The 27,976-nt window shown below is 34.8% G+C and overlaps 1 protein-coding gene across 2 annotated transcripts; it reads left to right on the forward strand.

Moving 5' to 3' along the window:
• On the forward strand, positions 1 to 27,855 carry rbm25b (RNA binding motif protein 25b). Of its 2 annotated transcripts, none has more exons than XM_083898444.1 (17): positions 1 to 116; positions 525 to 625; positions 981 to 1,201; positions 1,587 to 1,644; positions 1,839 to 1,999; positions 2,122 to 2,310; positions 2,391 to 2,474; positions 5,139 to 5,413; positions 5,550 to 5,667; positions 5,910 to 5,999; positions 6,415 to 6,488; positions 6,791 to 6,941; positions 7,161 to 7,566; positions 8,307 to 8,602; positions 8,818 to 8,916; positions 9,011 to 9,058; positions 27,073 to 27,855. In XM_083898444.1, exons 2-17 carry the CDS (start codon positions 547 to 549, stop codon positions 27,163 to 27,165), a joined length of 2,442 nt encoding a protein of 813 aa, XP_083754570.1. In that variant the 5' UTR covers positions 1 to 116; positions 525 to 546; the 3' UTR covers positions 27,166 to 27,855. The 2 variants fall into 2 exon arrangements, with proteins under 2 accessions (XP_083754570.1, XP_083754571.1); XM_083898445.1 differs by having other exon boundaries at positions 2,128 to 2,310.
• Positions 27,856 to 27,976: the final 121 nt, after the last annotated feature.

The following is a 27,976-nucleotide window of genomic DNA, read 5'->3' on the forward strand; positions in this document are numbered from 1 at the left end:
GTTTTTCAGGGCCCCGTGACTAGCCAGCGTGCTAACCTAACTCACGGAACCGTACACAGAGTTTTACAACCATAGCTGTTTTTAAAAACCTCCTTTTCTACTCCACCTGGTTTGGGGTATGTACACACGAACATGTCTACGTTCCTTTTTAACTCATATTTAGCCCACAAAAGTGAGTTTTGCCGTGTTAGCTCATCCTAAGTTAGCCGATCGGTTAAACAGTCGCGTGCTTGCCGCTAGCTTTAGCTAACTAAGCTACCCGGTTGTTGTTTTTCGAAACTTCATTTGAGGGTCCAGTTAGTGTGCTTCGTGACGTTATAGTGCTATTAATGTAATAGCGGTCGGAGCCTAGTGGCACTAAGTAAGCGACCGTTAATCCATTGAGTTGTATATTTAAAGTCTTTGTGATGTGCACCGTATGTAGCTGTTAAACCCGATATGCTAAATAAAGTTACACAATTTGAATGGGTAATGTTTAACAAGAGTTAAATCTACGTGTCTAATGGTTTCACTGTTTCTTTCAGGTCGGTCAAATTCTCATCCACAATGTCCTTCCCCCCACATTTAAACCGGGCGCTGTTGCCACCTCCTGGTATCCCCCCCCAGTTTGCTGGCTTCCCCTCAGGTGAGTACTTACCTGTTTACGTACGCTTAGCAGTCTTTAATCCAGATAAAAGTGGCAATATTATGAGATTGTCACCAAAAACTGTAGTGTACACTTAAGGTTATGCTGCTTATAGAAAGACAATCAGAGAAAATGCTCAGAGCTCAAACCTCCAGCAAGGTTTGTAACCTACAGTCAATGCGTTTATGTGCATGTTAAAAGTCATATTTTTGTCGACTTGACTAAGACAATAATTCATCAAGCTAGTCTAGTTGAACTAACATACCTGGATAATGCGATTCATAGTCCAATTAATCGCTAAGTGTTCGTTGACATCTTTGCTGCTATCTGATGAAATTTCCTTTGGTGTTTACAGGAACTCCAATGATCCCTATTCACATGGGCATCATGACCCCCACAACTACAGTAATGGTGCCTTCCATGGCTGTGGTCAGTAAGCCTCCGGTGTTTATCAAGAAGGATGCTGTTGCATTGCAAGCCAAAGACAACAATGATAGCAGTGGCCCCACCACCACCGTGTTTGTGGGAAACATCTCGGAGAAAGCCTCAGACATGCTGATCAGACAACTCCTCGCGGTAAGGGACAGAAATTGGAACATATGGAACGCGCAGTTTCCATATTATTAGAAAAATAAAAATGAGAAAAGTGCACATTACACATGTATTGTACAGAGTATAGTTATACGGACTGGAAGCATCATACATGATATATATATATATATATATGTATATGTATATGTATATATATATATGTATATGTATATGTATATATATATATGTATATGTATATGTATATATATATGTATATGTATATGTATATGTATATGTATATCTTGTAATAATAATGTTCATATCACCATATTGTGCAGGCAGCCTTCAGATTCTGAATCCTGTGCTGTGGCATTTTGTATAGTCACCTCTGCTTTAATTTTTAATCCCCCTCTTTGTCCTAATTTTGCAGAAATGTGGAATTGTTTTGAGCTGGAAGAGAGTTCAAGGGGCTTCTGGAAAACTTCAAGGTAATCCATAATTCACTTATCTAGCATCTTAAAGTCACTAATACTCTTCAACATGCACAATTAACTGGATACAAAACAGTTATACTTGAAACTAACAGTGAATGACAAAATTGTTCTTTATTTCATGTGTGAAATAACAATTTGACATTTTGATCTGTCTAAAAGTCTATTTCTATTACAACGTTTTATTGCAGCTTTTGGCTTTTGCGAGTACAAGGAGCCAGAGTCCACGCTTCGTTCCCTGAGGCTGCTTCATGAATTGCAGATTGGAGAAAAAAATCTCCTTGTGAAGGTGGATGCCAAGACAAAAGCTCAGCTGGATGAATGGAAGGCCAAGAAGAAGACTGCAAATGGGGTATGAATATGTTTATTGTTGTAGGTTTTCTTCTGTAAGACCTTTGAATCACTAACCAGGTTTCTTTCTCACTATTTTATGTAGTGATTGGAATTTATGCATTGACAAAATCTTGCTTGCAGAATAAGAAGGCAGACGAAGAAGGAGGAGATGAAGAGGAGGAGATTCTAGATGAGGAGACCACAAAGAAGGATCAAATAGTTAAAGGTGCTATTGATGGGTTGATGCGGGAATATGCTGCTGAACTCAACGCACCTTCACCGGACGAGGACTCTCAACGACGGAAGAGAAAAAAAGAGAAAAAAGAAGAGGTATAATAACACTGAATTAAGATTTTATCACTGTTTTCTTTTCAGCCCTAGTACTAACCTTTCTCTCCTTTTTTTCACAGGACGACATCAACACAATCGATATGGAGGAGGACAAGAGAGACCTGATTTCCCGAGAGATTAGTAAATTTCGAGACACCCACAAGGTAAAGTGGCTTTTATGATCTTGTACTAATTGACATTACAGGTTTTGGACAGCAGTTCACTCCTAGAACCTGCACATTTAGTTGACACATTTACCAAAACTGTTCTTGGTCTCAGTAACATGCATACTCTTGCTACAAATTGGGACTTCCTAAATTTTCCACACCACCAATCGTAAAAACAATTTGCCCCATCTTTTGTGAAATGTTTCATATTCAGATTTACGACAGCACAAGTAGGGCAGTCAGCTAGCACGTTTGTCACCTTTTCTCAGGCCTGATTTGACTACTGTGACCACTGTAGTGAAACTATCTAGGTGTGACCATTATACCAATATATATATTCATTCTTCATTCATCACACAAAAATGCATGGAGACGATGTAAAGTTACTCAAAAGCTAATCTATTCATTAAACCCCACCATTATGATAGTGATCATATGGTGACTAAAGCAAGATGAATCTCAGAGCTTTGGAAAAAGTTACGAGGATAGGATGTAAGTATCAGCCTTTATTTACTATATACATATGCTGGGCGTCCCCCTCTTGAGGACTTGCATAGGGGCAACTGTACTGCACGTTTGTGTGTGTTGGCTTGAGCGTTGTAATGCTCTGTCCTCTGTCAACCACTATAAAGGTACTTCCCCGCTTTATGCCCCCCCCTGAATTTAGGACACCACTGTTGGTTCCCCCACGGGAGTCAGTGAACCTGTGCGAGTCCTTTGTAAAAAAAGAAAAAAAAAGTATGGTCTGTCTTAATGGTGTTCATGTTGAAGCACAAGGACTTATAACCACTGCAGTGATTTTTAGCTGTAGCCTTTATGATGCTAGTGTGGGGGGGCGCCCTGTCCACAGCAGCATGCTGATCTGAAGACTGACGAGGTACGTGCTCCTCTGTGTGTGTGTGTGTGTGTTGTGTGATTTTTCTCATCCATCTCTGGCTCTTCATAATCCAACATTAACATTATGTTTACTACTGGTAAAACCAAACCAAAACAAGAAACACAAAAAACAGAAGTAATAATGTTAGATTTGCACAAAAAATTTCAGAAGTAAGATTTATTTTCCTCTATAATTTCTTTAAAGAGCACTTGTTTTGAAAATAAAATAAAAAACATTGGCATTTAATGACATTGGGAACCCACAGTGTTGTATTTCTTCAGTCTTCTGGATTCAATCATCAAATTTTCTCCTCACCTGCTTGTTAAGGCACAAGCCTGGTTTAAAGAAACTTCTCCATACGATTAATAAAATCTGCACTGTGCACACAGTGTGCACATCTGCACACAAATGTGTACATAATGTATTGACTAATTTACATCATATGGTTTTGAATTGATAAACCATGTAAACCAAGCATGCTATTTAAAGCTACACACATGAATCTAGGGGACATCTTAGGGTTTTGACCCAGTCTTTGGTAGTAACAGAAATATATAAATAGAGCAGTTAGGTTAAGAAATGTTTTCTCAGAAGTGTGCAGACCTATTTCTCTAAGGAGTCCAGATACTGACACTGAACAGAGGTAAGTAAAATAAAAGATAAAAACAGGAAGAGAAGGATTTAAATGAATGAAACCAATTCTTAGAAAAGCAACACAGATGTAATTCATTATGACACTTTAGTTACACAAGTTTTAAAGTGATTCCGAACATCCTTTCTTGAGTTGCATTACACCCAAGGCTTTTGTAATGTGTAATCTTTTCTCTTTCTGTGTGCTTTATATAACCATGTTAAGCCTCGCCTCAGTCAATATAACAATGTCTGCACAGATGCCTGTGAATAAAAACAAGGAAGCGCATGACATTAAATTGTGTTTCGCAAGGTCGGCGTTCACTTTCAATGTCGGGTGCCATTTTAACTACATACGCTACCAAAGCCTTGTGTGTAATGTCCAGAATTGTCAGTTGTCTTGTGTGTGTCAGTGTGTGTGAGAGAGTGAGAGTCATGAAGAGCTGCTGAAGACTTCTTCCTGGGTAAGACGCTTCTACAATTCATTTATCTGTGCAGAAATGTAACTGATGTTCATGATGTTCATTTCTTTATTCAGCACTTTATGGAATTTCATTGAATTAAAGGCTGTTGTTGCTGATTATGATGATGATGATGATGATGCTTAAGCAAGACAAAATCCCATAACGTTTTTCCCTTGTATACCGTGTGACCTGCTTTCCTCCCAGGCCTAACTTAAAAGGCTTGTAGGGGCAGCGAAGGCCTGAGTCCATAGTTCAACACCTGTAAGTCACAAACAACTAGTTCAACAAAAGACTGACGCCTGTTTTCTGTTTTTATTTTCCTTGTTCTGAGAGGAGGGGCTCTTTAGGAGAGAAAAATCATTGTTTTTCTCATAATAAATGCCTCAAGCTGAACATGTTCCACAGATCTTATTCGCCATTAAAGTGGTTTCCAGTTGCATAAATTCATGCTTTAAATGAATCTTGATGCTGTCTCTCTCTGTCAGGGAGAGCCTTTTGATACTTCAATTTTTCCCCCTAGTTTGACCTTTTAGGAATCCAGCTTCACTTGCACGGATTTGCTCAGGGCATGTTACTCCAAAATCTTTAAATCTGGAAACCACTTGATCTGTGCACAGTAAAAAAAAAAAAAAAAATGAAACCGATTGACCATGTGGCGTTGGCTGAACCCGTCTGTGTTTTGCTCTGCAGAAACTAGAAGAGGAGAAGGACAAGAGGGAGAAGGAGCGGCAGGACTTTGAGCGGGAAAGGAGGGATCGAGAAAAAGAGCGCGAGCGGGAACGAGAGCGACGCGACCGCGAACGGGAGAAGGAACGGGAGAGGGAGCAGCGCGAGAGGGAACGGGAGCGAGAACGGGAGAGAGACCGAGACAAAGACCGCGACCGCCGCCCCAGAGAAAGGGATCGGGACAGAGACTGGGAGAGGGAGAGAAGCCGCGACAGGAGCCCTGTGCGCAGTCGATCCAGGTACAGATGGATAAAAAAAGTCACCATTTTTAAACAGAAACAATAGAGGTCAGGAAATGTAATGTAAGCAGTTAAAGGCTACTCTAGCGCTAGTCATATGGTAATGTTATTCTTCTACCTTTTTTTTGTTTTACAGAGAGGTGAGTCGAGACCGAGACAGAGAAAAGAAGAGAGACCCAGGAGATGAGGAGGAGGCGTATGAACGCAGGAAGCTGGAGAGGAAACTGCGAGACAAAGAAGCAGCCTATCAAGAGGTAGGAAAAGGACGGATGGTGTGGTTTAAGTTTTATCATGGGGAATTTAGTGTGTATAGCTCCTTCATTCTAAATATGAAGAAAAACAAAAACCAAGATTTGGTTTTCACTGTCTGAATAAACATTCATTAAATCTTCAAAGCCATGTGTCGGGAAGTTTTTACAAACAAAAACACCTCATATTTTAAATATATCTCAAACTGTAATTTGTGCCTAATCTGACTCATCTGTGTTCCCTGCAGCGTTTAAAAAACTGGGAGCTCAGGGAGAGAAAGAAGGCACGAGATTACGCCAAGGACTCCGAGAGGGAAGATGAGCGCCGACGAGAAATGGTGAGAGGATGTTAAATGATCGTTATGATGTCCAAACCCTGCCTAACTTTTACAGACTGTACTCTGTGTTTTTTACACACAATACTCTGATTTCATACTAGAATGTTTCTTACTTTTACCTCAAACCAAATAAAATTCATGCATTTGTTGTGTTTATTTCTTTAGAGTCTATTTGAATTGATTGAAGATTGAGTGGGTGGTTGTTTATATTAATGACATTTGTTTAAACTCTTTTTATATTTGTAAAAACTCCATTGTCCATTGATAAAATCTGTAAGCAATAACTCGGACAATTAAAAATCAAATTTTTAAATGATATTGGCTTAATATAGATATTGTCAAAATAAAAATGCAGATTTTTTTGGCCAATATCGTGTGTTCACTGATTTAGTGAATGTATCTTATGTCTCCTCAGATGAAAGAGGGGAAAAGGCTAAAAGAGTTTCTTGAGGATTATGATGATGAACGAGAAGACCCAAAGTACTACAGGTGAGCAACTGGGAAAAAAAACTGCTTCTATTCTGCCTTTACTTAAGTTGAGTGTGTTGTCAATCCAAATAAACCATTTTTCCATGTCATCCAGCCTTTAAATAGCGTGACTCTACACATGTGCGCTGATTAATACTTGCTGTTTCTGAGTTTTGAACAATGTGGCATCAAAACATGTTTTTTAAAAAAATGCAGTCAAAAGTTGCAGCAGCTGCTGTGACCCAGATCTGACTTCTATCTGATGCAGCACTGCAGCTATGACCATTGTTCTGAAGGCTGTAATATTTTGGTGTGGCCACCAGGGGCAGTGCACTGCAGAAACGTCTGAGAGACCGAGAGAAGGAGATGGAGGCGGATGAGCGTGACAGGAAGAGGGAGAAGGAGGAGCTGGAGGAAATCAGACAGAGGCTGTTAGACGAGGGACATCCAGACCCAGACGCAGAGCTACGCAGGGTATGTTGCCTGTAACAAGACTGTGTGTGTGTGTGTGTGTTTGAATGTGTATTTGTAGTGAGTGCACATGCATTTCTATTGTCTTTGTGAAGGTCATTTTATCACCTGACTGTCTCTGCACCCTCACTGTGTGTTCATCTTTTATTTCTGTGAACCCCCATTCACAGAGTGGTTGATTGTTGTGTTCATTATCTGAATATCTGCCTCTCATTGGTCCAGATGGAAGAAGAGGAGGAGGAGCGACTGAGGCAGCCTCCCATCATCCCAGAACCAGAGCCTGAAGAGGAGCGCGAGCACCACAGGGCTCCACGAGACCACCGGGACCACCGAGTCGAACCGGAGCGGACGCGCTCGCGGCCCCCTCCCTCGGACGACGAGGTAGAAGAGGGCGAGGAGGACGACTATGATAACGATGAAGGAAACTCTGACACAAAAGTCAGCCTGAAGCCTAAGATGCGGCCCATCACATCAGCCCCTTCGGTGTCGTCGGCCAGCGGCAATGTGTCCCCAAACACTCCGGGAGACGAGTCGCCGTGTGGCATCATCATCCCGCACGAGAACTCGCCCCCGGACGCTCTGCCACAGGAGGAAAACCGACCAAAGTTTGGCCTCAGCCTCAAACTAGGTGAGTCGAAAAAAAATATATATATATATATATGCACAAAGCCCCAGAGATGGAACTACAAATATCAGTTCATTCATGAACAGAATTTAATTCACACATTTTTATCACTGTACAAAAAGTCTCTGGGTATAACTTACGTGCTCTTAACTATAATCTGTAGAATAATTACTAATTAATGATTATTAGTGAAAATAACAGGCAGATTAAACAGCAATGAGAAGAAACCGACAGCGACACAAGATGTTTGGATCGTAAATTGTTGTGGTTGGTTTGTCTACAGTAAAGTTTTAAATGTTTTTATTTATTTGGCAATTAAAAAAAAGGAATTCACCTTTTTATATCCAAATCAGAGGCCAGAAATTAATCACTACTACTACTACTACAAAAAGTAAATGACATTAATTTGACATTAATCAAGAAATAATAGTGTGCTTTACTATTTTTTTTTATATATATGCATGTGTGTATACATGTATATATATGTATGGCTGATGGAGTACAAATGTATGTATTAAAGCACAGTTAGTACTTGGTGCACAGTTAGTACTTGGTACACAGTTAGTACTTGTGTTGTCAGTGTGGGTTTGGAAATACATCCTCTCAAATGCTGCCTTTCTGTTTCACTTCATCAAACTTTTGTCTGGACAAGACAGTAACTGAATATAAAGTACAATGGCAAAGGACATCTGAATACATTTCCAGTAAAAATGCGTATTTCTGAATCTCCTCGTCGTCTCCAGGCGCCCCAGGAAGCCCCAGTCAACCCAACACAGTCAAAAGGAAGAAGCTGCCCGTGGACAGCGTCTTCGACAAGTTTGACGAGGAGGAGGCCGACGAGCAGCCGCGCAAGAGGAAACTGGTGCCGCTGGACTACGATGACGACAAGAGCCTCGGTGTGGACGGCGCCGGGCTGTCCAGCATAAAGGGAGCCGATACGGAAGAGAAACGCAAGCATATCAAGAGCCTGATAGAAAAGATTCCTACAGAAAAACCTGAGCTCTTCTCTTACCCACTGGACTGGTCTATGGTGGACACGGTGAGGAAACTACTTTTTAGTCCCTTTCTACACTTTCTATGATCTGTACTTTCCTGAAGGAGTAAATGTGAGGCTGGTAGGAAGTGTACTCGCAAGCTTTGTTCTCCTGACCCATAGAAGAAGAAAAACTAAATCCTTTTAACAATATTTGTTCAGAAGTGGTGGCAGCAGACGCAGTTTCCACTTTCACAGCTTTTATATCTTTGTCCCCGCAGACGTTAATGGACCGACGAGTTCGTCCCTGGATCAATAAAAAGATCATTGAGTACATCGGAGAGGAAGAAGCCACGTTAGTGGACTTTGTGTGCACTAAGGTATTGATGATCGTGTGATGTTTGTACTTGTTGATTATTTCATTCATTAACAGAATGAAAGGAAGGTGAAAAGATCCTCTTGTGTTTTTCTCAGGTGATGGCTCACAGTATGCCACAGAGTATATTGGATGACGTTGCTATGGTGAGTTGTCTCACTCTTTCATACCTTTTATCTCATGTCCATCCTGGTGTGTTGGTGCTGATATCAGATAATATATATATATATATATATATATATATATATATATCCAAAAATGGTCAAAACCTCATAGTATAGTATGTCGTCCAAAAATGGTCAAAAACGTCATAATATAGTATGTCGTCCAAAAAAACAACATAGTATAGTACAGGGGTCACCAACCTTTTTGAGATGAGAGCTACCTTAAGGGTAAAAAATAATATGGAGGGCTACTACATTAACATTTTTTTTGGTTTACCATTTAAATGATTAATATTATGCATTCAACTGCATACACATTCATTCCAGTGCTTACTCCTAACGATTATCAGTTTTAATAAACAATATCAAAGATATTTTTCTGAGCCATCATATGGATACATGCAAGTGAGGTGAAGTGAAGTGAGCCCGCGGGCACCGTATTGGCTGCCTGCGGGCTACCAGGTGCCCGCGGGCAACACGTTGGTGACCCCTGGTATAGTATGACGTTTTGGTCACATTTTTGGCAAATTTATATTTTTTATTTTTATTTAATTTCAAAATGGACACATTTTGGACGACATAGTATAGCAAGACGTACTACATAGCATAGCATGACGTTTCTGTCAAGTTTTGGACCAAAAAAAGGTTTTTTTTTAAAAAATGGTCAGATTTTGGACGACATAGTATAGTATGTCGTTTTTGTCAGATTTTGGACCAAATTCTTTTTTCCAAAAATGGTCACATTTTGGACGACATAGTATAGCATGACGTACTACATAGTATAGTATGCCGTTTTTGTCAAGTTTTGGACCAAAAAAGGGTTTTTCAGAAACATTGTCAGATTTTGGACGACATATATAGTATGTCGTTTTTGTCAGATTTGGGACCAAATTGTTTTTTTCAAAAAATGGAAACATTTTGGACAACATAGTATAGCATGACGTACTACATAGTATAGTATGCCGTTTTTGTCAAGTTTTGGACCAAAAAAGGGTTTTTCAAAAAAATTGTCAGATTTTGGACGACATAGTATAGTATGTCGTTTTTGTCAGATTTTGGACCAAATTTTTTTTTCAAAAAATTGATACATTTTGGACGACATAGTATAGCATGACGTACTACATAGTATAGTATTTCGTTTTTGTCAAGTTTTGGACCAAAAAACGTTTTTCAAAAAAATGGTCAGATTTTGGACGACATAGTATAGTATGTCGTTTTTGTCAGATTTTGGACCAAATTTCTTTTTTTTAAAAATGGTCACATTTTGAACGACATAGTATAGCATGACGTACTACATAGTATAGTATGCCGTTTATGTCAAGTTTTGGACCAAAAAAGGGTTTTTCAAAAAAATGGTCAGATTTTGGACGACATAGTATAGTATGTCGTTTTTGTCAGATTTTGGACCAAATTCTTTTTTCCAAAAATGGACACATTTTGGACGACATAGTATAGCATGACGTACTACATAGTATAGTATGCCGTTTTTGTCAAGTTTTGGACCAAAAAAGGGTTTTTCAAAAAAATTGTCAGATTTTGGACGACATAGTATAGTATGTCGTTTTTGTCAGATTTGGGACCAAATTTTTTTTTTTTAAAATGGACACATTTTGGACAACATAGTATAGCATGACGTACTACATAGTATAGTATGCCGTTTTTGTCAAGTTTTGGACCAAAAAACGTTTTTCAAAAAAATGGTCAGATTTTGGACGACATAGTATAGTATGTCGTTTTTGTCAGATTTTGGACCAAATTTTTTTTTCAAAAAATGGACACATTTTGGACGACATAGTATAGCATGACGTACTACATAGTATAGTATGCCGTTTTTGTCAAGTTTTGGACCAAAAAACGTTTTTCAAAAAAATGGTCAGATTTTGGACGACATAGTATAGTATGTCGTTTTTGTCAGATTTTGGACCAAATTTTTTTTTCAAAAAATGGACACATTTTTGGCGACATAGTATATAGCATGACGTACTACATAGTATAGTATGCCGTTTTTGTCAAGTTTTGGACCAAAAAAGGGTTTTTCAAAAAAATGGTCAGATTTTGGACGACATAGTATAGTATGTCGTTTTTGTCAGATTTTGGACCAAATTTTTTTTTCAAAAAATGGACACATTTTGGACGACATAGTATAGCATGACGTACTACATAGTATAGTATGCCGTTTTTGTCAAGTTTTGGACCAAAAAACGTTTTTCAAAAAAATGTTCAGATTTTGGACGACATAGTATAGTATGTTGTTTTTGTCAGATTTTGGACCAAATTTTTTTTTCAAAGAAATGGTCACATTTTGAACGACATAGTATAGCATGACGTACTACATAGTATAGTATGCCGTTTTTGTCAAGTTTTGGACCAAAAAACGTTTTTCAAAAAAATGGTCAGATTTTGGACGACATAGTATATAGTATGTCGTTTTTGTCAGATTTTGGACCAAATTTTTTTTTCAAAAAATGGTCACATTTTGAACGACATAGTATAGCATGACGTACTACATAGTATAGTATGCCGTTTATGTCAAGTTTTGGACCAAAAAAGGGTTTTTCAAAAAAATGGTTAGATTTTGGACGACATAGTATAGTATGACGTACTACATAGTATAGTATGCCGTTTATGTCAAGTTTTGGACCAAAAAAGGGTTTTTCAAAAAAATTGTCAGATTTTGGACGACATAGTATGTCGTTTTTGTCAGATTTTGGACCAAATTTTTTTTTCAAAAAATGGACACATTTTGAACGACATAGTATAGCATGACGTACTACATAGTATAGTATGCCGTTTATGTCAAGTTTTGGACCAAAAAAGGGTTTTTCAAAAAAATTGTCAGATTTTGGACGACATAGTATAGTATGTCGTTTTTGTCAGATTTTGGAGCAAATTCTTTTTTCAAAAAATGGTCTCATTTTGGACGACATAGTATAGCAAGACGTACTACATAGCATAGCATGACGTTTCTGTCAAGTTTTGGACCAAAAAAAGTTTTTTTTTTTTTAAAAATGGTCAGATTTTGGACGACATAGTATAGTATGTCGTTTTTGTCAGATTTCGGACCAAATTCTTTTTTCCAAAAATGGACACATTTTGGACGACATAGTATAGCATGACGTACTACATAGTATAGTATGCCGTTTTTGTCAAGTTTTGGACCAAAAAAGGGTTTTTCCAAAAAATTGTCAGATTTTGGACGACATAGTATAGTATGTCGTTTTTGTCAGATTTTAGACCAAATTTTTTTTTTTAAAAATGGACACATTTTGGACAACATAGTATAGCATGACGTTCTACATAGTATAGTATGCCGTTTTTGTCAAGTTTTGGACCAAAAAACGTTTTTCAAAAAAATGGTCAGATTTTGGACGACATAGTATATAGTATGTCGTTTTTGTCAGATTTTGGACCAAATTTTTTTTTCAAAAAATGGACACATTTTTGGCGACATAGTATATAGCATGACGTACTACATAGTATAGTATGCCGTTTTTGTCAAGTTTTGGACCAAAAAAGGGTTTTTCAAAAAAATTGTCAGATTTTGGACGACATAGTATAGTATGTCGTTTTTGTCAGATTTTGGACCAAATATTTTTTTTTCAAAAAATGGACACATTTTGGACGACATAGTATAGCAAGACGTACTACATAGCATAGCATGACGTTTCTGTCAAGTTTTGGACCAAAAAAAGGTTTTTAAAAAAATGGTCAGATTTTGGACGACATAGTATAGTATGTCGTTTTTGTCAGATTTTTGACCAAATTTTTTTTTCAAAAAATGGACACATTTTGGACGACATAGTATAGCATGACGTACTACATAGCATAGTATGCCGTTTTTGTCAAGTTTTGGACCAAAAAAGGGTTTTTCAAAAAAATTGTCAGATTTTGGACGACATAGTATAGTATGTCGTTTTTGTCAGATTTTTGACCAATTTTTTTTTTCAAAAAATTGATACATTTTGGACGACATAGTATAGCATGACGTACTACATAGTATAGTATGCCGTTTTTGTCAAGTTTTGGACCAAAAAACGTTTTTCAAAAAAATGTTCAGATTTTGGACGACATAGTATAGTATGTCGTTTTTGTCAGATTTTGGACCAAATTGTTTTTTTCAAAAAATGGACACATTTTGGACGACATAGTATAGCAAGACGTACTACATAGCATAGCATGACGTTTCTGTCAAGTTTTGGACCAAAAAAAGGTTTTTAAAAAAATTGTCAGATTTTGGACGACATAGTATAGTATGTCGTTTTTGTCAGATTTTGGACCAAATTTTTTTTTCAAAAAATGGACACATTTTGGACGACATAGTATAGCATGACGTACTACATAGCATAGTATGCCGTTTTTGTCAAGTTTTGGACCAAAAAAGGGTTTTTCAAAAAAATTGTCAGATTTTGGACGACATAGTATAGTATGTCGTTTTTGTCAGATTTTGGACCAATTTTTTTTTTTCAAAAAATTGATACATTTTGGACGACATAGTATAGCATGACGTACTACATAGTATAGTATGCCGTTTTTGTCAAGTTTTGGACCAAAAAAGGGTTTTTCAAAAAAATTGTCAGATTTTGGACGACATAGTATAGTATGTCGTTTTTGTCAGATTTTGGACCAATTTTTTTTTTTCAAAAAATTGATACATTTTGGACGACATAGTATAGCATGACGTACTACATAGTATAGTATGCCGTTTTTGTCAAGTTTTGGACCAAAAAACGTTTTTCAAAAAAATGTTCAGATTTTGGACGACATAGTATAGTATGTCGTTTTTGTCAGATTTTGGACCAAATTTTTTTTTCAAAAAATGGTGACATTTTGAACGACATAGTATAGCATGACGTACTACATAGTATAGTATGCCGTTTATGTCAAGTTTTGAACCAAAAAAGGGTTTTTCAAAAAAATTGTCAGATTTTGGACCAAATTCTTTTTTCCAAAAATGGACACATTTTGGACGACATAGTATAGCATGACGTACTGCATAGTATAGTATGCCGTTTTTGTCAAGTTTTGGACCAAAAAAGGGTTTTTCAAAAAAATGGTTAGATTTTGGACGACATAGTATAGTATGACGTACTACATAGTATAGTATGCCGTTTTTGTCAAGTTTTGGACCAAAAAACGTTTTTCAAAAAAATGGTCAGATTTTGGAAGACATAGTATAGTATGTCGTTTTTGTCAGATTTTGGACCAAATTTTTTTTTCAAAAAATGGACACATTTTGGACGACATAGTATAGCATGACGTACTACATAGCATAGTATGCCGTTTTTGTCAAGTTTTGGACCAAAAAAGGGTTTTTCAAAAAAATTGTCAGATTTTGGACGACATAGTATAGTATGTCGTTTTTGTCAGATTTTGGACCAATTTTTTTTTTCCAAAAAATTGATACATTATGGACGACATAGTATAGCATGACGTACTACATAGTATAGTATGCCGTTTATGTCAAGTTTTGGACCAAAAAAGGGTTTTTCAAAAAAATTGTCAGATTTTGGACGACATAGTATAGTATGTCGTTTTTGTCAGATTTTGGACCAAATTTTTTTTTCAAAAAATGGACACATTTTGAACGACATAGTATAGCATGACGTAATACATAGTATAGTATGCCGTTTTTGTCAAGTTTTGGACCAAAAAACGTTTTTCAAAAAAATGGTCAGATTTTGGACGACATAGTATATAGTATGTCGTTTTTGTCAGATTTTGGACCAAATTTTTTTTTCAAAAAATTGTCACATTTTGAACGACATAGTATAGCATGACGTACTACATAGTATAGTATGCCGTTTATGTCAAGTTTTGGACCAAAAAAGGGTTTTTCAAAAAAATTGTCAGATTTTGGACGACAAAGTATAGTATGTCGTTTTTGTCCGATTTTGGAGCAAATTCTTTTTTCAAAAATGGTCACATTTTGGACGACATAGTATAGCAAGACGTACTACATAGCATAGCATGACGTTTCTGTCAAGTTTTGGACCAAAAAAAGGTTTTTTTTTTAAAAATGGTCAGATTTTGGACGACATAGTATAGTATGTCGTTTTTGTCCGATTTGGGACCAAATTCTTTTTTCAAAAAATGGTCACATTTTGGACGACATAGTATAGCAAGACGTACTACATAGCATAGCATGACGTTTCTGTCAAGTTTTGGACCAAAAAAAGGGTTTTTCAAAAAAATGGTCAGATTTTGGACGACATAGTATATAGTATGTCGTTTTTGTCAGATTTTGGACCAAATTTTTTTCCCAAAAAAATGGTCACTTTTTGAACGACATAGTATAGCATGACGTACTACATAGTATAGTATGCCGTTTTTGTCAAGTTTTGGACCAAAAAACGTTTTTCAAAAAAATGGTCAGATTTTGGAAGACATAGTATAGTATGTCGTTTTTGTCAGATTTTTGACCAATCTTTTTTTTTCAAAAAATGGTCACATTTTGAACGACATAGTATAGCATGACGTACTACATAGTATAGTATGTGTGTATGTCAAGTTTTGGACCAAAAAAGGGTTTTTCGAAAAAATTGTCAGATTTTGGACGACATAGTATAGTATGTCGTTTTTGTCAGATTTGGGACCAAATTTTTTTTTTTAAAAATGGACACATTTTGGACAACATAGTATAGCATGACGTACTACATAGTATAGTATGCCGTTTTTGTCAAGTTTTGGACCAAAAAACGTTTTTCAAAAAAATGGTCAGATTTTGGACGACATAGTATAGTATGTCGTTTTTGTCAGATTTTGGACCAAATTTTTTTTTCAAAAAATGGACACATTTTGAACGACATAGTATAGCATGACGTACTACATAGTATAGTATGCCGTTTTTGTCAAGTTTTGGACCAAAAAACGTTTTTCAAAAAAATGGTCAGATTTTGGACGACATAGTATATAGTATGTCGTTTTTGTCAGATTTTGGACCAAATTTTTTTTTCAAAAAATGGACACATTTTTGGCGACATAGTATATAGCATGACGTACTACATAGTATAGTATGCCGTTTTTGTCAAGTTTTGGACCAAAAAAGGGTTTTTCAAAAAAATTGTCAGATTTTGGACGACATAGTATAGTATGTCGTTCTTGTCAGATTTTGGACCAAATATTTTTTTTTCAAAAAATGGACACATTTTGGACGACATAGTATAGCAAGACGTACTACATAGCATAGCATGACGTTTCTGTCAAGTTTTGGACCAAAAAAAGGTTTTTAAAAAAATGGTCAGATTTTGGACGACATAGTATAGTATGTCGTTTTTGTCAGATTTTGGACCAAATTTTTTTTTCAAAAAATGGACACATTTTGGACGACATAGTATAGCATGACGTACTACATAGCATAGTATGCCGTTTTTGTCAAGTTTTGGACCAAAAAAGGGTTTTTCAAAAAAATAGTCAGATTTTGGACGACATAGTATATAGTATGTCGTTTTTGTCAGATTTTGGACCAATTTTTTTTTTTCAAAAAATTGATACATTTTGGACGACATAGTATAGCATGACGTACTACATAGTATAGTATGCCGTTTTTGTCAAGTTTTGGACCAAAAAACGTTTTTCAAAAAAATGTTCAGATTTTGGACGACATAGTATAGTATGTCGTTTTTGTCCGATTTTGGACCAAATTCTTTTTTCAAAAAATGGTCACATTTTGGACGACATAGTATAGCAAGACGTACTACATAGCATAGCATGACGTTTCTGTCAAGTTTTGGACCAAAAAAAGGTTTTTTTAAAAAAATGGTCAGATTTTGGACGACATAGTATAGTATGTCGTTTTTGTCCGATTTTGGACCAAATTCTTTTTTCAAAAAATGGTCACATTTTGGACGACATAGTATAGCAAGACGTACTACATAGTATAGTATGCCGTTTATGTCAAGTTTTGGACCAAAAAAGGGTTTTTCAAAAACATTGTCAGATTTTGGACGACATGTATAGTATGTCGTTTTTGTCAGATTTGGGACCAAAATTTCTTTTTTTCAAAAAATTGACACATTTTGGACAACATAGTATAGCATGACGTACTACATAGTATAGTATGCCGTTTTTGTCAAGTTTTGGACCAAAAAACGTTTTTCAAAAAAATGGTCAGATTTTGGACGACATAGTATATAGTATGTCGTTTTTGTCAGATTTTGGACCAAATTTTTTTTTCAAAAAATGGACACATTTTGGACGACATAGTATAGCATGACGTACTACATAGTATAGTATGCCGTTTTTGTCAAGTTTTGGACCAAAAAACGTTTTTCAAAATAATGGTCAGATTTTGGACGACATAGTATATAGTATGTCGTTTTTGTCAGATTTTGGACCAAATTCTTTTTCAAAAAATGGTCAGATTTTGGACGACATAGTATGTCGTTTTTGTCAGATTTTGGACCAAATTATTTTTTCAAAAAATGGTCACATTTTGGACGACATAGTATAGCAAGACGTACTACATAGCATAGCATGACGTTTCTGTCAAGTTTTGGACCAAAAAAAGGTTTTTTAACAAAATGGTCAGATTTTGGACGACATAGTATAGTATGTCGTTTTTGTCAGATTTTGGACCAAATTCTTTTTTTCAAAAAATGGACACATTTTGGACGACATAGTATAGCATGACGTACTACATAGTATAGTATGCCGTTTTGGTCAAGTTTTGGACCAAAAAAGGGTTTTTCAAAAAAATTGTCAGATTTTGGACGACATGGTTTAGTATGTCGTTTTTGTCAAATTTTGGACCAAATTATTATTTTTTTTAATTGTTATATTTTGGACGACATAGTATAGTATGTCTTCCAAAAATGGTCAAAAACGTCATAGTATAGTATGTCGTCCAAAATTGGTCAAAAACGTCTTAGTATAGTATGTCTTCCAAAAATGGTCAAAAACGTCATAGTATAGTAGGTCGTTCAAAAATGGTCAAAAACATCATAGTATTGTATGTCGTCCAAAAATTGTCAAAATTGGTCAAAAACGTCATAGTATAGTATGTCGTCCAAAATTGGTCAAAAACGTCATAGTATAGTAGGTCGTTCAAAAATGGTCAAAAACATCATAGTATAGTATGTCGTCCAAAAATTGTCAAAATTGGTCAAAAACGTCATAGTATAGTATGTCTTCCAAAAATGGTCAAAAACGTCATAGTATAGTATGTCGTCCAAAATTGGTCAGAAACGTCATAGTATTATAATAGGTCGTTCAAAAATGGTCAAAAACGTCATAGTATAGTAGGTCGTTCAAAAATTGTCAAAATTGGTCAAAAAGTCATAGTATAGTATGTCTTCCAAAAATTGTCAAAAACATCATAGTATAGTATGTCGTTCAAAAATTGTCAAAATTGGTCAAAAACATCATAGTATAGTAGGTCGTTCAAAAATGGTCAAAAACGTCATAGTATAGTATGTCGTCCAAAAATTGTCAAAATTGGTCAAAAAGTCATAGTATAGTATGTCTTCCAAAAATTGTCAAAAACATCATAGTATAGTATGTCGTTCAAAAATTGTCAAAATTGGTCAAAAACATCATAGTATAGTATGTCGTTCAAAAATTGTCAAAAACGTCATAGTATAGTATGTCGTCCAAAATTGGTCAAAAACGTCATAGTATAGTATGTCTTCCAAAAATGGTCAAAAAAGTCATAGTATAGTATGTCGTCGAAAATTGGTCAAAAACATCTTAGTATAGTATGTCGTTCAAAATTGGTCAGAAACGTCATAGTATAGTATGTCGTCCAAAAATTGTCAAAGTTGGTCAAAAACGTCATAGTATAGTATGTCGTTCAAAAATGGTCAAAAACGTCATAGTATAGTATGTCGTTCAAAAATGGTCAAAAACGTCATAGTATAGTATGTCGTCAAAATTGGGCAAAAACATCATAGTATAGTATGTCGTCCAAAAATTGTCAAAATTGGTCAAAAAGTCATAGTATAGTATGTCTTCCAAAAATTGTCAAAAACATCATAGTATAGTATGTCGTTCAAAAATTGTCAAAATTGGTCAAAAACATCATAGTATAGTATGTCGTTCAAAAATTGTCAAAAACGTCATAGTATAGTATGTCGTCCAAAAATTGTCAAAATTGGTCAAAAAGTCATAGTATAGTATGTCTTCCAAAAATTGTCAAAAACATCATAGTATAGTATGTCGTTCAAAAATTGTCAAAATTGGTCAAAAACATCATAGTATAGTATGTCGTTCAAAAATTGTCAAAAACGTCATAGTATAGTATGTCGTCCAAAATTGGTCAAAAACGTCATAGTATCGTATGTCTTCCAAAAATGGTCAAAAAAGTCATAGTATAGTATGTCGTCGAAAATTGGTCAAAAACGTCTTAGTATAGTATGTCGTTCAAAATTGGTCAGAAACGTCATAGTATAGTATGTCGTCCAAAAATTGTCAAAGTTGGTCAAAAACGTCATAGTATAGTATGTCGTTCAAAAATGGTCAAAAACGTCATAGTATAGTATGTCGTTCAAAAATGGTCAAAAACGTCATAGTATAGTATGTCGTCAAAATTGGGCAAAAACGTCATAGTATAGTATGTCGTCCAAAATTGGTCAAAAACGTCATAGTATGTCGTCAAAATTGGTCAAAAAAGTCATAGTATAGTATGTCGTCCAAAAATTGTCAAAATTGGTCAAAAACGTCATAGTATAGTATGTTCAAAAATTGACAAAATTGGTCAAAAACGTCATAGTATAGTATGTCGTTCAAAAATGGTCAAAAATGTAATAGTATAGTATGTCGTCCAAAAATGGTCAAAAAGTCATAGTATAGTATGTCGTTCAAAAATTGTCAAAATTGTCATAGTATAGTATGTCCTCCAAAAATGGTCAAAAAGTCATAGTATAGTATGTCGTTCAAAAATTGTCAAAATTGTCATAGTATAGTATGTTTTCCAAAAATGGTCAAAAAGTCATAGTATAGTATGTCGTCCAAAAATTGTCAAAATTGGTCAAAAACGTCATAGTATAGTATAGTATGTTCAAAAATTGTTAAAAAACGTCATAGTATCGTATGTCATTCAAAAATTGTCAAAAAAGTCATAGTATAGTATGTCATCCAAAATTGGTGAAAAACATCATAGTAAAGTATGTCGTCCAAAAATTGTCAAAATTGGTCAAAAACGTCATAGTATAGTATGTCGTTCCAAAATGGTCAAAAACGTCATAGTATAGTATGTCGTCCAAAATTGGTCAAAGATGTCATAGTATAGTATGTCATTCAAAAACGTCATAGTATAGTATGTCGTTCAAAAATGGTCAAGAGCGTCATAGTATAGTATGTCGTCAAAATTGGTCAAAAACGTCATAGTATAGTATGTCTTCCAAAAATGGTCAAAAACATCATACTATAGTATGTCGTCCAAAATTGTCAAAATTGGTCAAAAACATCATAGTATAATACGTCGTTCAAAAATTGTCAAAATTGGTCAAAAACATCATAGTATAGTATGTCGTTCAAAAATTGTCAAAAAACGTCATAGTATAGTATGTCGTCCAAAATTGGTCAAAAATGTCATAGTATAGTATGTCGTTCAAAATTGGTCAGAAACGTCATAGTATAGTATGTCGTTCAAAAATTGTCAAAAACGTCATAGTTTTGTATGTCGTCCAAAATTGGTCAAAGATGTCATAGTATAGTATGTCATTCAAAAACGTCATAGTATAGTATGTCGTTCAAAAATGGTCAAAAGCGTCATAGTATAGTATGTCGTCAAAATTGGTCAAAAACGTCATAGTATAGTATGTCTTCCAAAAATGGTCAAATTGGTCAAAAACGTCATAGTATAGTATGTCTTCCAAAAATTGTCAAAAACATCATACTATATGTCGTCCAAAATTGTCAAAATTGGTCAAAAACATCATAGTATAATACGTCGTTCAAAAATTGTCAAAATTGGTCAAAAACATCATAGTATAGTATGTCGTTCAAAAATTGTCAAAAAACGTCATAGTATAGTATGTCGTCCAAAATTGGTCAAAAATGTCATAGTATAGTATGTCTTCCAAAAATGGTCAAAAAACGTCGTAGTATAGTATGTCGTCCAAAATTGGTCAAAAACGTCATACTATAGTATGTCGTTCAAAATTGGTCAGAAACGTCATAGTATAGTATGTCGTTCAAAAATTGTCAAAATTGTCATAGTATAGTATGTCGTCAAAATTGGTCAAAAACGTCATAGTATAGTATGTCGTCAAAAATGGTCAAAAACGTCATAGTATAGTATGTCTTCCAAAAATGGTCAAAAACGTCATAGTATAGTAGGTCGTCAAAATTGGTCAAAAACGTCATAGTATAGTATGTCTTCCAAAAATGGTCAAAAAAGTCATAGTATAGTACGTCGTCGAAAATTGGTCAAAAACGTCATAGTATAGTATGTCGTTCAAAAATTGTCAAAATTGTCATAGTATAGTATGTTTTCCAAAAATGGTCAAAAAGTCATATATAGTATGTCGTCCAAAAATTGTCAAAATTGGTCAAAAACGTCATAGTATAGTATAGTATGTTCAAAAATTGTCAAAATTGGTCAAAAACGTCATAGTATAGTATGTCGTTCAAAAATGGTCAAAAACGTAATAGTATAGTATGTCGTTCAAAATTGTCAAAATTGTCATAGTATAGTATGTCCTCCAAAAATGGTCAAAAAGTCATAGTATAGTATGTCGTTCAAAAATTGTCAAAATTGTCATAGTATAGTATGTTTTCCAAAAATGGTCAAAAAGTCATAGTATAGTATGTCGTTCAAAAATTGTCAAAATTTGTCAAAAACATCATAGTATCGTATGTCATTCAAAAATTGTCAAAAAAGTCATAGTAAAGTATGTCGTCCAAAATTGGTGAAAAACATCATAGTATAGTATGTCGTCCAAAAATTGTCAAAATTGGTCAAAAACGTCATAGTATAGTATGTCGTTCCAAAATGGTCAAAAACGTCATAGTATAGTATGTCGTCCAAAATTGGTCAAAGATGTCATAGTATAGTATGTCATTCAAAAACGTCATAGTATAGTATGTCGTTCAAAAATGGTCAAAAGCGTCATAGTATAGTATGTCGTCAAAATTGGTCAAAAACGTCATAGTATAGTATGTCTTCCAAAAATGGTCAAAAACATCATACTATAGTATGTCGTCCAAAATTGTCAAAATTGGTCAAAAACATCATAGTATAATACGTCGTTCAAAAATTGTCAAAATTGGTCAAAAACATCATAGTATAGTATGTCGTTCAAAAATTGTCAAAAAACGTCATAGTATAGTATGTCGTCCAAAATTGGTCAAAAATGTCATAGTATACTATTTTGAACGACATACTATAGTATGTCGTTCAAAATTGGTCAGAAACGTCATAGTATAGTATGTCGTTCAAAAATTGTCAAAAACGTCATAGTATAGTATGTCGTCCAAAATTGGTCAAAGATGTCATAGTATAGTATGTCATTCAAAAACGTCATAGTATAGTATGTCGTTCAAAAATGGTCAAAAGCGTCATAGTATAGTATGTCGTCAAAATTGGTCAAAAACGTCATAGTATAGTATGTCTTCCAAAAATGGTCAAATTGGTCAAAAACGTCATAGTATAGTATGTCGTCCAAAATTGTCAAAATTGGTCAAAAACATCATAGTATAATACGTCGTTCAAAAATTGTCAAAATTGGTCAAAAACATCATAGTATAGTATGTCGTTCAAAAATTGTCAAAAAACGTCATAGTATAGTATGTCGTCCAAAATTGGTCAAAAATGTCATAGTATAGTATGTCTTCCAAAAATGGTCAAAAACGTCGTAGTATAGTGTCGTCCAAAATTGGTCAAAAACGTCATGTCGTATGTCGTTCAAAATTGGTCAGAAACGTCATAGTATAGTATGTCGTTCAAAAATTGTCAAAATTGTCATAGTATAGTATGTCGTCAAAATTGGTCAAAAACGTCATAGTATAGTATGTCGTCAAAAATGGTCAAAAACGTCATAGTATAGTATGTCGTCCAAAATTGGTCAAAAACGTCATAGTATAGTATGTCGTCAAAATTGGTCAAAAACGTCATAGTATAGTATGTCTTCCAAAAATGGTCAAAAAAGTCATAGTATAGTACGTCGTCGAAAAATTGGTCAAAAACGTCATAGTATAGTATGTCGTTCAAAAATGGTCAAAAACGTCATAGTATAGTATGTCATCAAAAACGTCATAGTATAGTATGTCGTCCAAAAATTGTCAAAATTGGTCAAAAACGTCATACTATAGTATGTCGTCCAAAATTGTCAAAATTGGTCAAAAACATCATAGTATAATACGTCGTTCAAAAATTGTCAAAATTGGTCAAAAACATCATAGTATAGTATGTCGTTCAAAAATTGTCAAAAAACGTCATAGTATAGTATGTCGTCCAAAATTGGTCAAAAATGTCATAGTATAGTATGTCGTTCAAAATTGGTCAGAAACGTCATAGTATAGTATGTCGTTCAAAAATTGTCAAAAACGTCATAGTATAGTATGTCGTCCAAAATTGGTCAAAGATGTCATAGTATAGTATGTCATTCAAAAACGTCATAGTATAGTATGTCGTTCAAAAATGGTCAAAAGCGTCATAGTATAGTATGTCGTCAAAATTGGTCAAAAACGTCATAGTATAGTATGTCTTCCAAAAATGGTCAAATTGGTCAAAAACGTCATAGTATAGTATGTCTTCCAAAAATGGTCAAATTGGTCAAAAACGTCATAGTATAGTATGTCGTCCAAAATTGTCAAAATTGGTCAAAAACATCATAGTATAATACGTCGTTCAAAAATTGTCAAAATTGGTCAAAAACATCATAGTATAGTATGTCGTTCAAAAATTGTCAAAAAACGTCATAGTATAGTATGTCGTCCAAAATTGGTCAAAAATGTCATAGTATAGTATGTCTTCCAAAAATGGTCAAAAACGTCGTAGTATAGTGTCGTCCAAAATTGGTCAAAAACGTCATGTCGTATGTCGTTCAAAATTGGTCAGAAACGTCATAGTATAGTATGTCGTTCAAAAATTGTCAAAATTGTCATCGTATAGTATGTCGTCAAAATTGGTCAAAAACGTCATAGTATAGTATGTCGTCAAAAATGGTCAAAAACGTCATAGTATAGTATGTCGTCCAAAATTGGTCAAAAACGTCATAGTATAGTATGTCGTCAAAATTGGTCAAAAACGTCATAGTATAGTATGTCTTCCAAAAATGGTCAAAAAAGTCATAGTATAGTACGTCGTCGAAAAATTGGTCAAAAACGTCATAGTATAGTATGTCGTTCAAAAATGGTCAAAAACGTCATAGTATAGTATGTCGTCAAAAACGTCATAGTATAGTATGTCGTCCAAAAATTGTCAAAATTGGTCAAAAACGTCATAGTATAGTATGTTCAAAAATTGTCAAAATTGGTCAAAAACATCATAGTATAGTATGTCGTTCAAAAATTGTCAAAAACGTCATAGTATAGTATGTCTTCCAAAAATTGGTCAAAAACGTCATAGTATAGTATGTCTTCCAAAAATGGTCAAAAACGTCATAGTAAAGTATGTCTTCCAAAAATTGGTCAAAAACGTCATAGTATAGTATGTCGTTCAAAAATTGTCAAAATTGGTCAAAAACGTCATAGTATAGTATGTCGTCAAAATTGGTCAAAAACGTCATAGTATTGTAGGTCGTTCAAAAATTGTCAAAAACGTCATAGTATAGTATGTCGTCCAAAAATGGTCAAAAACGTCATAGTATAGTATGTCGTTCAAAAATGGTCAAAAACGTCATAGTATAGTATGTCTTCCAAAAATGGTCAAAAACGTCATAGTATAGTTGGTCGTTCAAAAATTGTCAAAACATGTCATAGTATAGTAGGTCGTCCAAAAATGGTCAAAAACATCATAGTATAGTATGTCGTCCAAAATTGTCAAAAACGTCATAGTATAGTAGGTCGTTCAAAAATTGTCAAAAACGTCATAGTATAGTATGTCGTCCAAAAATGGTCAAAAACGTCATAGTATAGTATGTCGTCCAAAAATTGTCAAAGTTGGTCAAAAACGTCATAGTATAGTATGTCGTCCAAAAATGGTCAAAAACGTCATAGTATAGTATGTCGTCCAAAAATTGTCAAAGTTGGTCAAAAACGTCATAGTATAGTAGGTCGTTCAAAAATTGTCAAAAACGTCATAGTATAGTAGGTCGTTCAAAAATTGTCAAAAACGTCATAGTATAGTATGTCGTCCAAAAATTGTCAAAGTTGGTCAAAAACGTCATAGTATAGTATGTCGTCAAAATTGGTCAAAAACGTCATAGTATTGTAGGTCGTTCAAAAATTGTCAAAAACGTCATAGTATAGTATGTCGTCCAAAAATGGTCAAAAACGTCATAGTATAGTAGGTCGTTCAAAAATTGGTCAAAAACGTCATAGTATAGTAGGTCGTTCAAAAATTGTCAAAAACGTCATAGTATAGTATGTCGTCCAAAAATGGTCAAAAACGTCATAGTATAGTATGTCGTTCAAAAATGGTCAAAAACGTCATAGTATAGTTGGTCGTTCAAAAATTGTCAAAAACGTCATAGTATAGTAGGTCGTCCAAAAATGGTCAAAAACATCAAAGTATAGTATGTCGTCCAAAATTGTCAAAATTGGTCAAAAACATCATAGTATAATATGTCGTTCAAAAATTGTCAAAATTGGTCAAAAACGTCATAGTATAGTATGTCTTCCAAAAATGGTCAAAAACGTCATAGTATAGTAGGTCGTTCAAAAATTGTCAAAAACGTCATAGTATAGTATGTCGTCCAAAAATTGTCAAAGTTGGTCAAAAACGTCATAGTATAGTAGGTCGTTCAAAAATTGTCAAAAACGTCATAGTATAGTATGTCTTCCAAAAATGGTCAAAAACGTCATAGTATAGTTGGTCGTTCAAAAATTGTCAAAAACGTCATAGTATAGTAGGTCGTCCAAAAATGGTCAAAAACATCATAGTATAGTATGTCGTCCAAAATTGTCAAAATTGGTCAAAAACATCATAGTATAATATGTCGTTCAAAAATTGTCAAAATTGGTCAAAAACGTCATAGTATAGTATGTCTTCCAAAAATGGTCAAAAACGTCATAGTATAGTAGGTCGTTCAAAAATTGTCAAAAACGTCATAGTATAGTATGTCGTCCAAAAATTGTCAAAGTTGGTCAAAAACGTCATAGTATAGTAGGTCGTTCAAAAATTGTCAAAAACGTCATAGTATAGTAGGTCGTTCAAAAATTGTCAAAAACGTCATAGTATAGTATGTCGTCCAAAAATTGTCAAAGTTGGTCGAAAACGTCATAGTATAGTATGTAGTCAAAATTGGTCAAAAACGTCATAGTATTGTAGGTCGTTCAAAAATTGTCAAAAACGTCATAGTATAGTATGTCGTCAAAAACGTCATAGTATAGTAGGTCGTTCAAAAATTGGTCAAAAACGTCATAGTATAGTAGGTCGTTCAAAAATTGTCAAAATTGTCATAGTATAGTATGTCGTCCAAAAATGGTCAAAAACGTCATAGTATAGTATGTCGTCCAAAAATTGTCAAAGTTGGTCAAAAACGTCATAGTATAGTAGGTCGTTCAAAAATTGTCAAAAACGTCATAGTATAGTATGTCGTCCAAAAATTGTCAAAGTTGGTCAAAAACGTCATAGTATAGTAGGTCGTCCAAAAATGGTCAAAAACGTCATAGTATAGTAGGTCGTTCAAAAATTGTCAAAAACGTCATAGTATAGTAGGTCGTCCAAAAATGGTCAAAAACATCATAGTATAGTATGTCGTCCAAAATTGTCAAAAACATCATAGTATCGTATGTCGTTCAAAAATGGTCAAAAACATCATAGTATCGTATGTCGTCAAAAATGGTCAAAAAGTCATAGTATAGTATGTTGTTCAAAATTGGTCAAAATTGGTCAAAAACGTTAGCATTTTCTTGTCCATACATGGCTGTAAATGTTTCTCTGTCTTTGTCAGGTTCTTGATGAAGAAGCTGAGGTCTTCGTCGTGAAGATGTGGAGGCTACTCATCTACGAAACGGAAGCGAAGAAGATTGGACTGGCGAAATGAACAAAAAAAAAACACTGTATGTCGATCGACTTTTGTTTTTCTTATTGTACAAACGTAGCACAGTTATGTCAAAAACGGCCAAAACAAATGGTTTAAGACTGTACCTGCAGATTCTGCTCATTCTAACAGTTGCACCAGTGGTTCAGGTTATTTTCCCCCATCTCGTCATACTCTGTTTGCAGGTGCTGACCCTGTCGGTGAACGTGTGTATATATACAATACGTCACTATTTGTCTCTTGAGAAGAAGCTGCTGCTGTCAAGCACCCAGATTTAAAGGTTGTTGTGGTTGCCAGATAACATCTCGTTGTCCTGTACTTTTTGTTTGTAAACGTGCCGACACATTTTCGTGCATGGTTGCCGGCAGCAACCAGTTTACAGCATTCATGAAGTTTCATTAACTGTTAATAAAATGGAGAGTTAAGTTTGCGTAGCAACGACAAGGATGTGATTTCTTTTATAGCGTTATTTATTCAGGGACTCGACGCCGTCTTAATTCTGTCAAGTTGCAATTTGCTTAATTTTTTTCCCCTGATCACATTCCTGATAAACGTGTCAGCATGTTGTCAAAAACAAACCAGTTGTTACTTAGTTATTTTGGGTGGTGACATCACCGCAGCTGGAAAAGCACACTCACACCATGACCACTAAAAAAAGAAAAGAAAAAGATGCTCTCATTTGTTTTTGTATTAGTGGACATTTGAATAAAATTGATTTTTATAACGATTTGTTCACCAGTGTTTGTCTCTTTCAAAACTACTGATTCAGCTGCAACTAACAATTATTTTTGTCCATAAATATCAGAAAATTATC

This window comes from Microchirus variegatus (genome assembly GCF_963457635.1).
Source record: "Microchirus variegatus genome assembly, chromosome: 12".
Taxonomy (NCBI): domain Eukaryota; kingdom Metazoa; phylum Chordata; class Actinopteri; order Pleuronectiformes; family Soleidae; genus Microchirus; species Microchirus variegatus.

Coding starts and splice junctions, on each gene's coding strand:
- rbm25b (XM_083898444.1), top strand. CDS start 547: ATGTCCTTCCCCCCACATTTAAACCGGGCGCTGTTGCCACCTCCTGGT. Junction 626..980: donor GTTTGCTGGCTTCCCCTCAG/GTGAGTACTTAC, acceptor TGGTGTTTACAG/GAACTCCAATGATCCCTATT. Junction 6,942..7,160: donor CAGACGCAGAGCTACGCAGG/GTATGTTGCCTG, acceptor TCATTGGTCCAG/ATGGAAGAAGAGGAGGAGGA.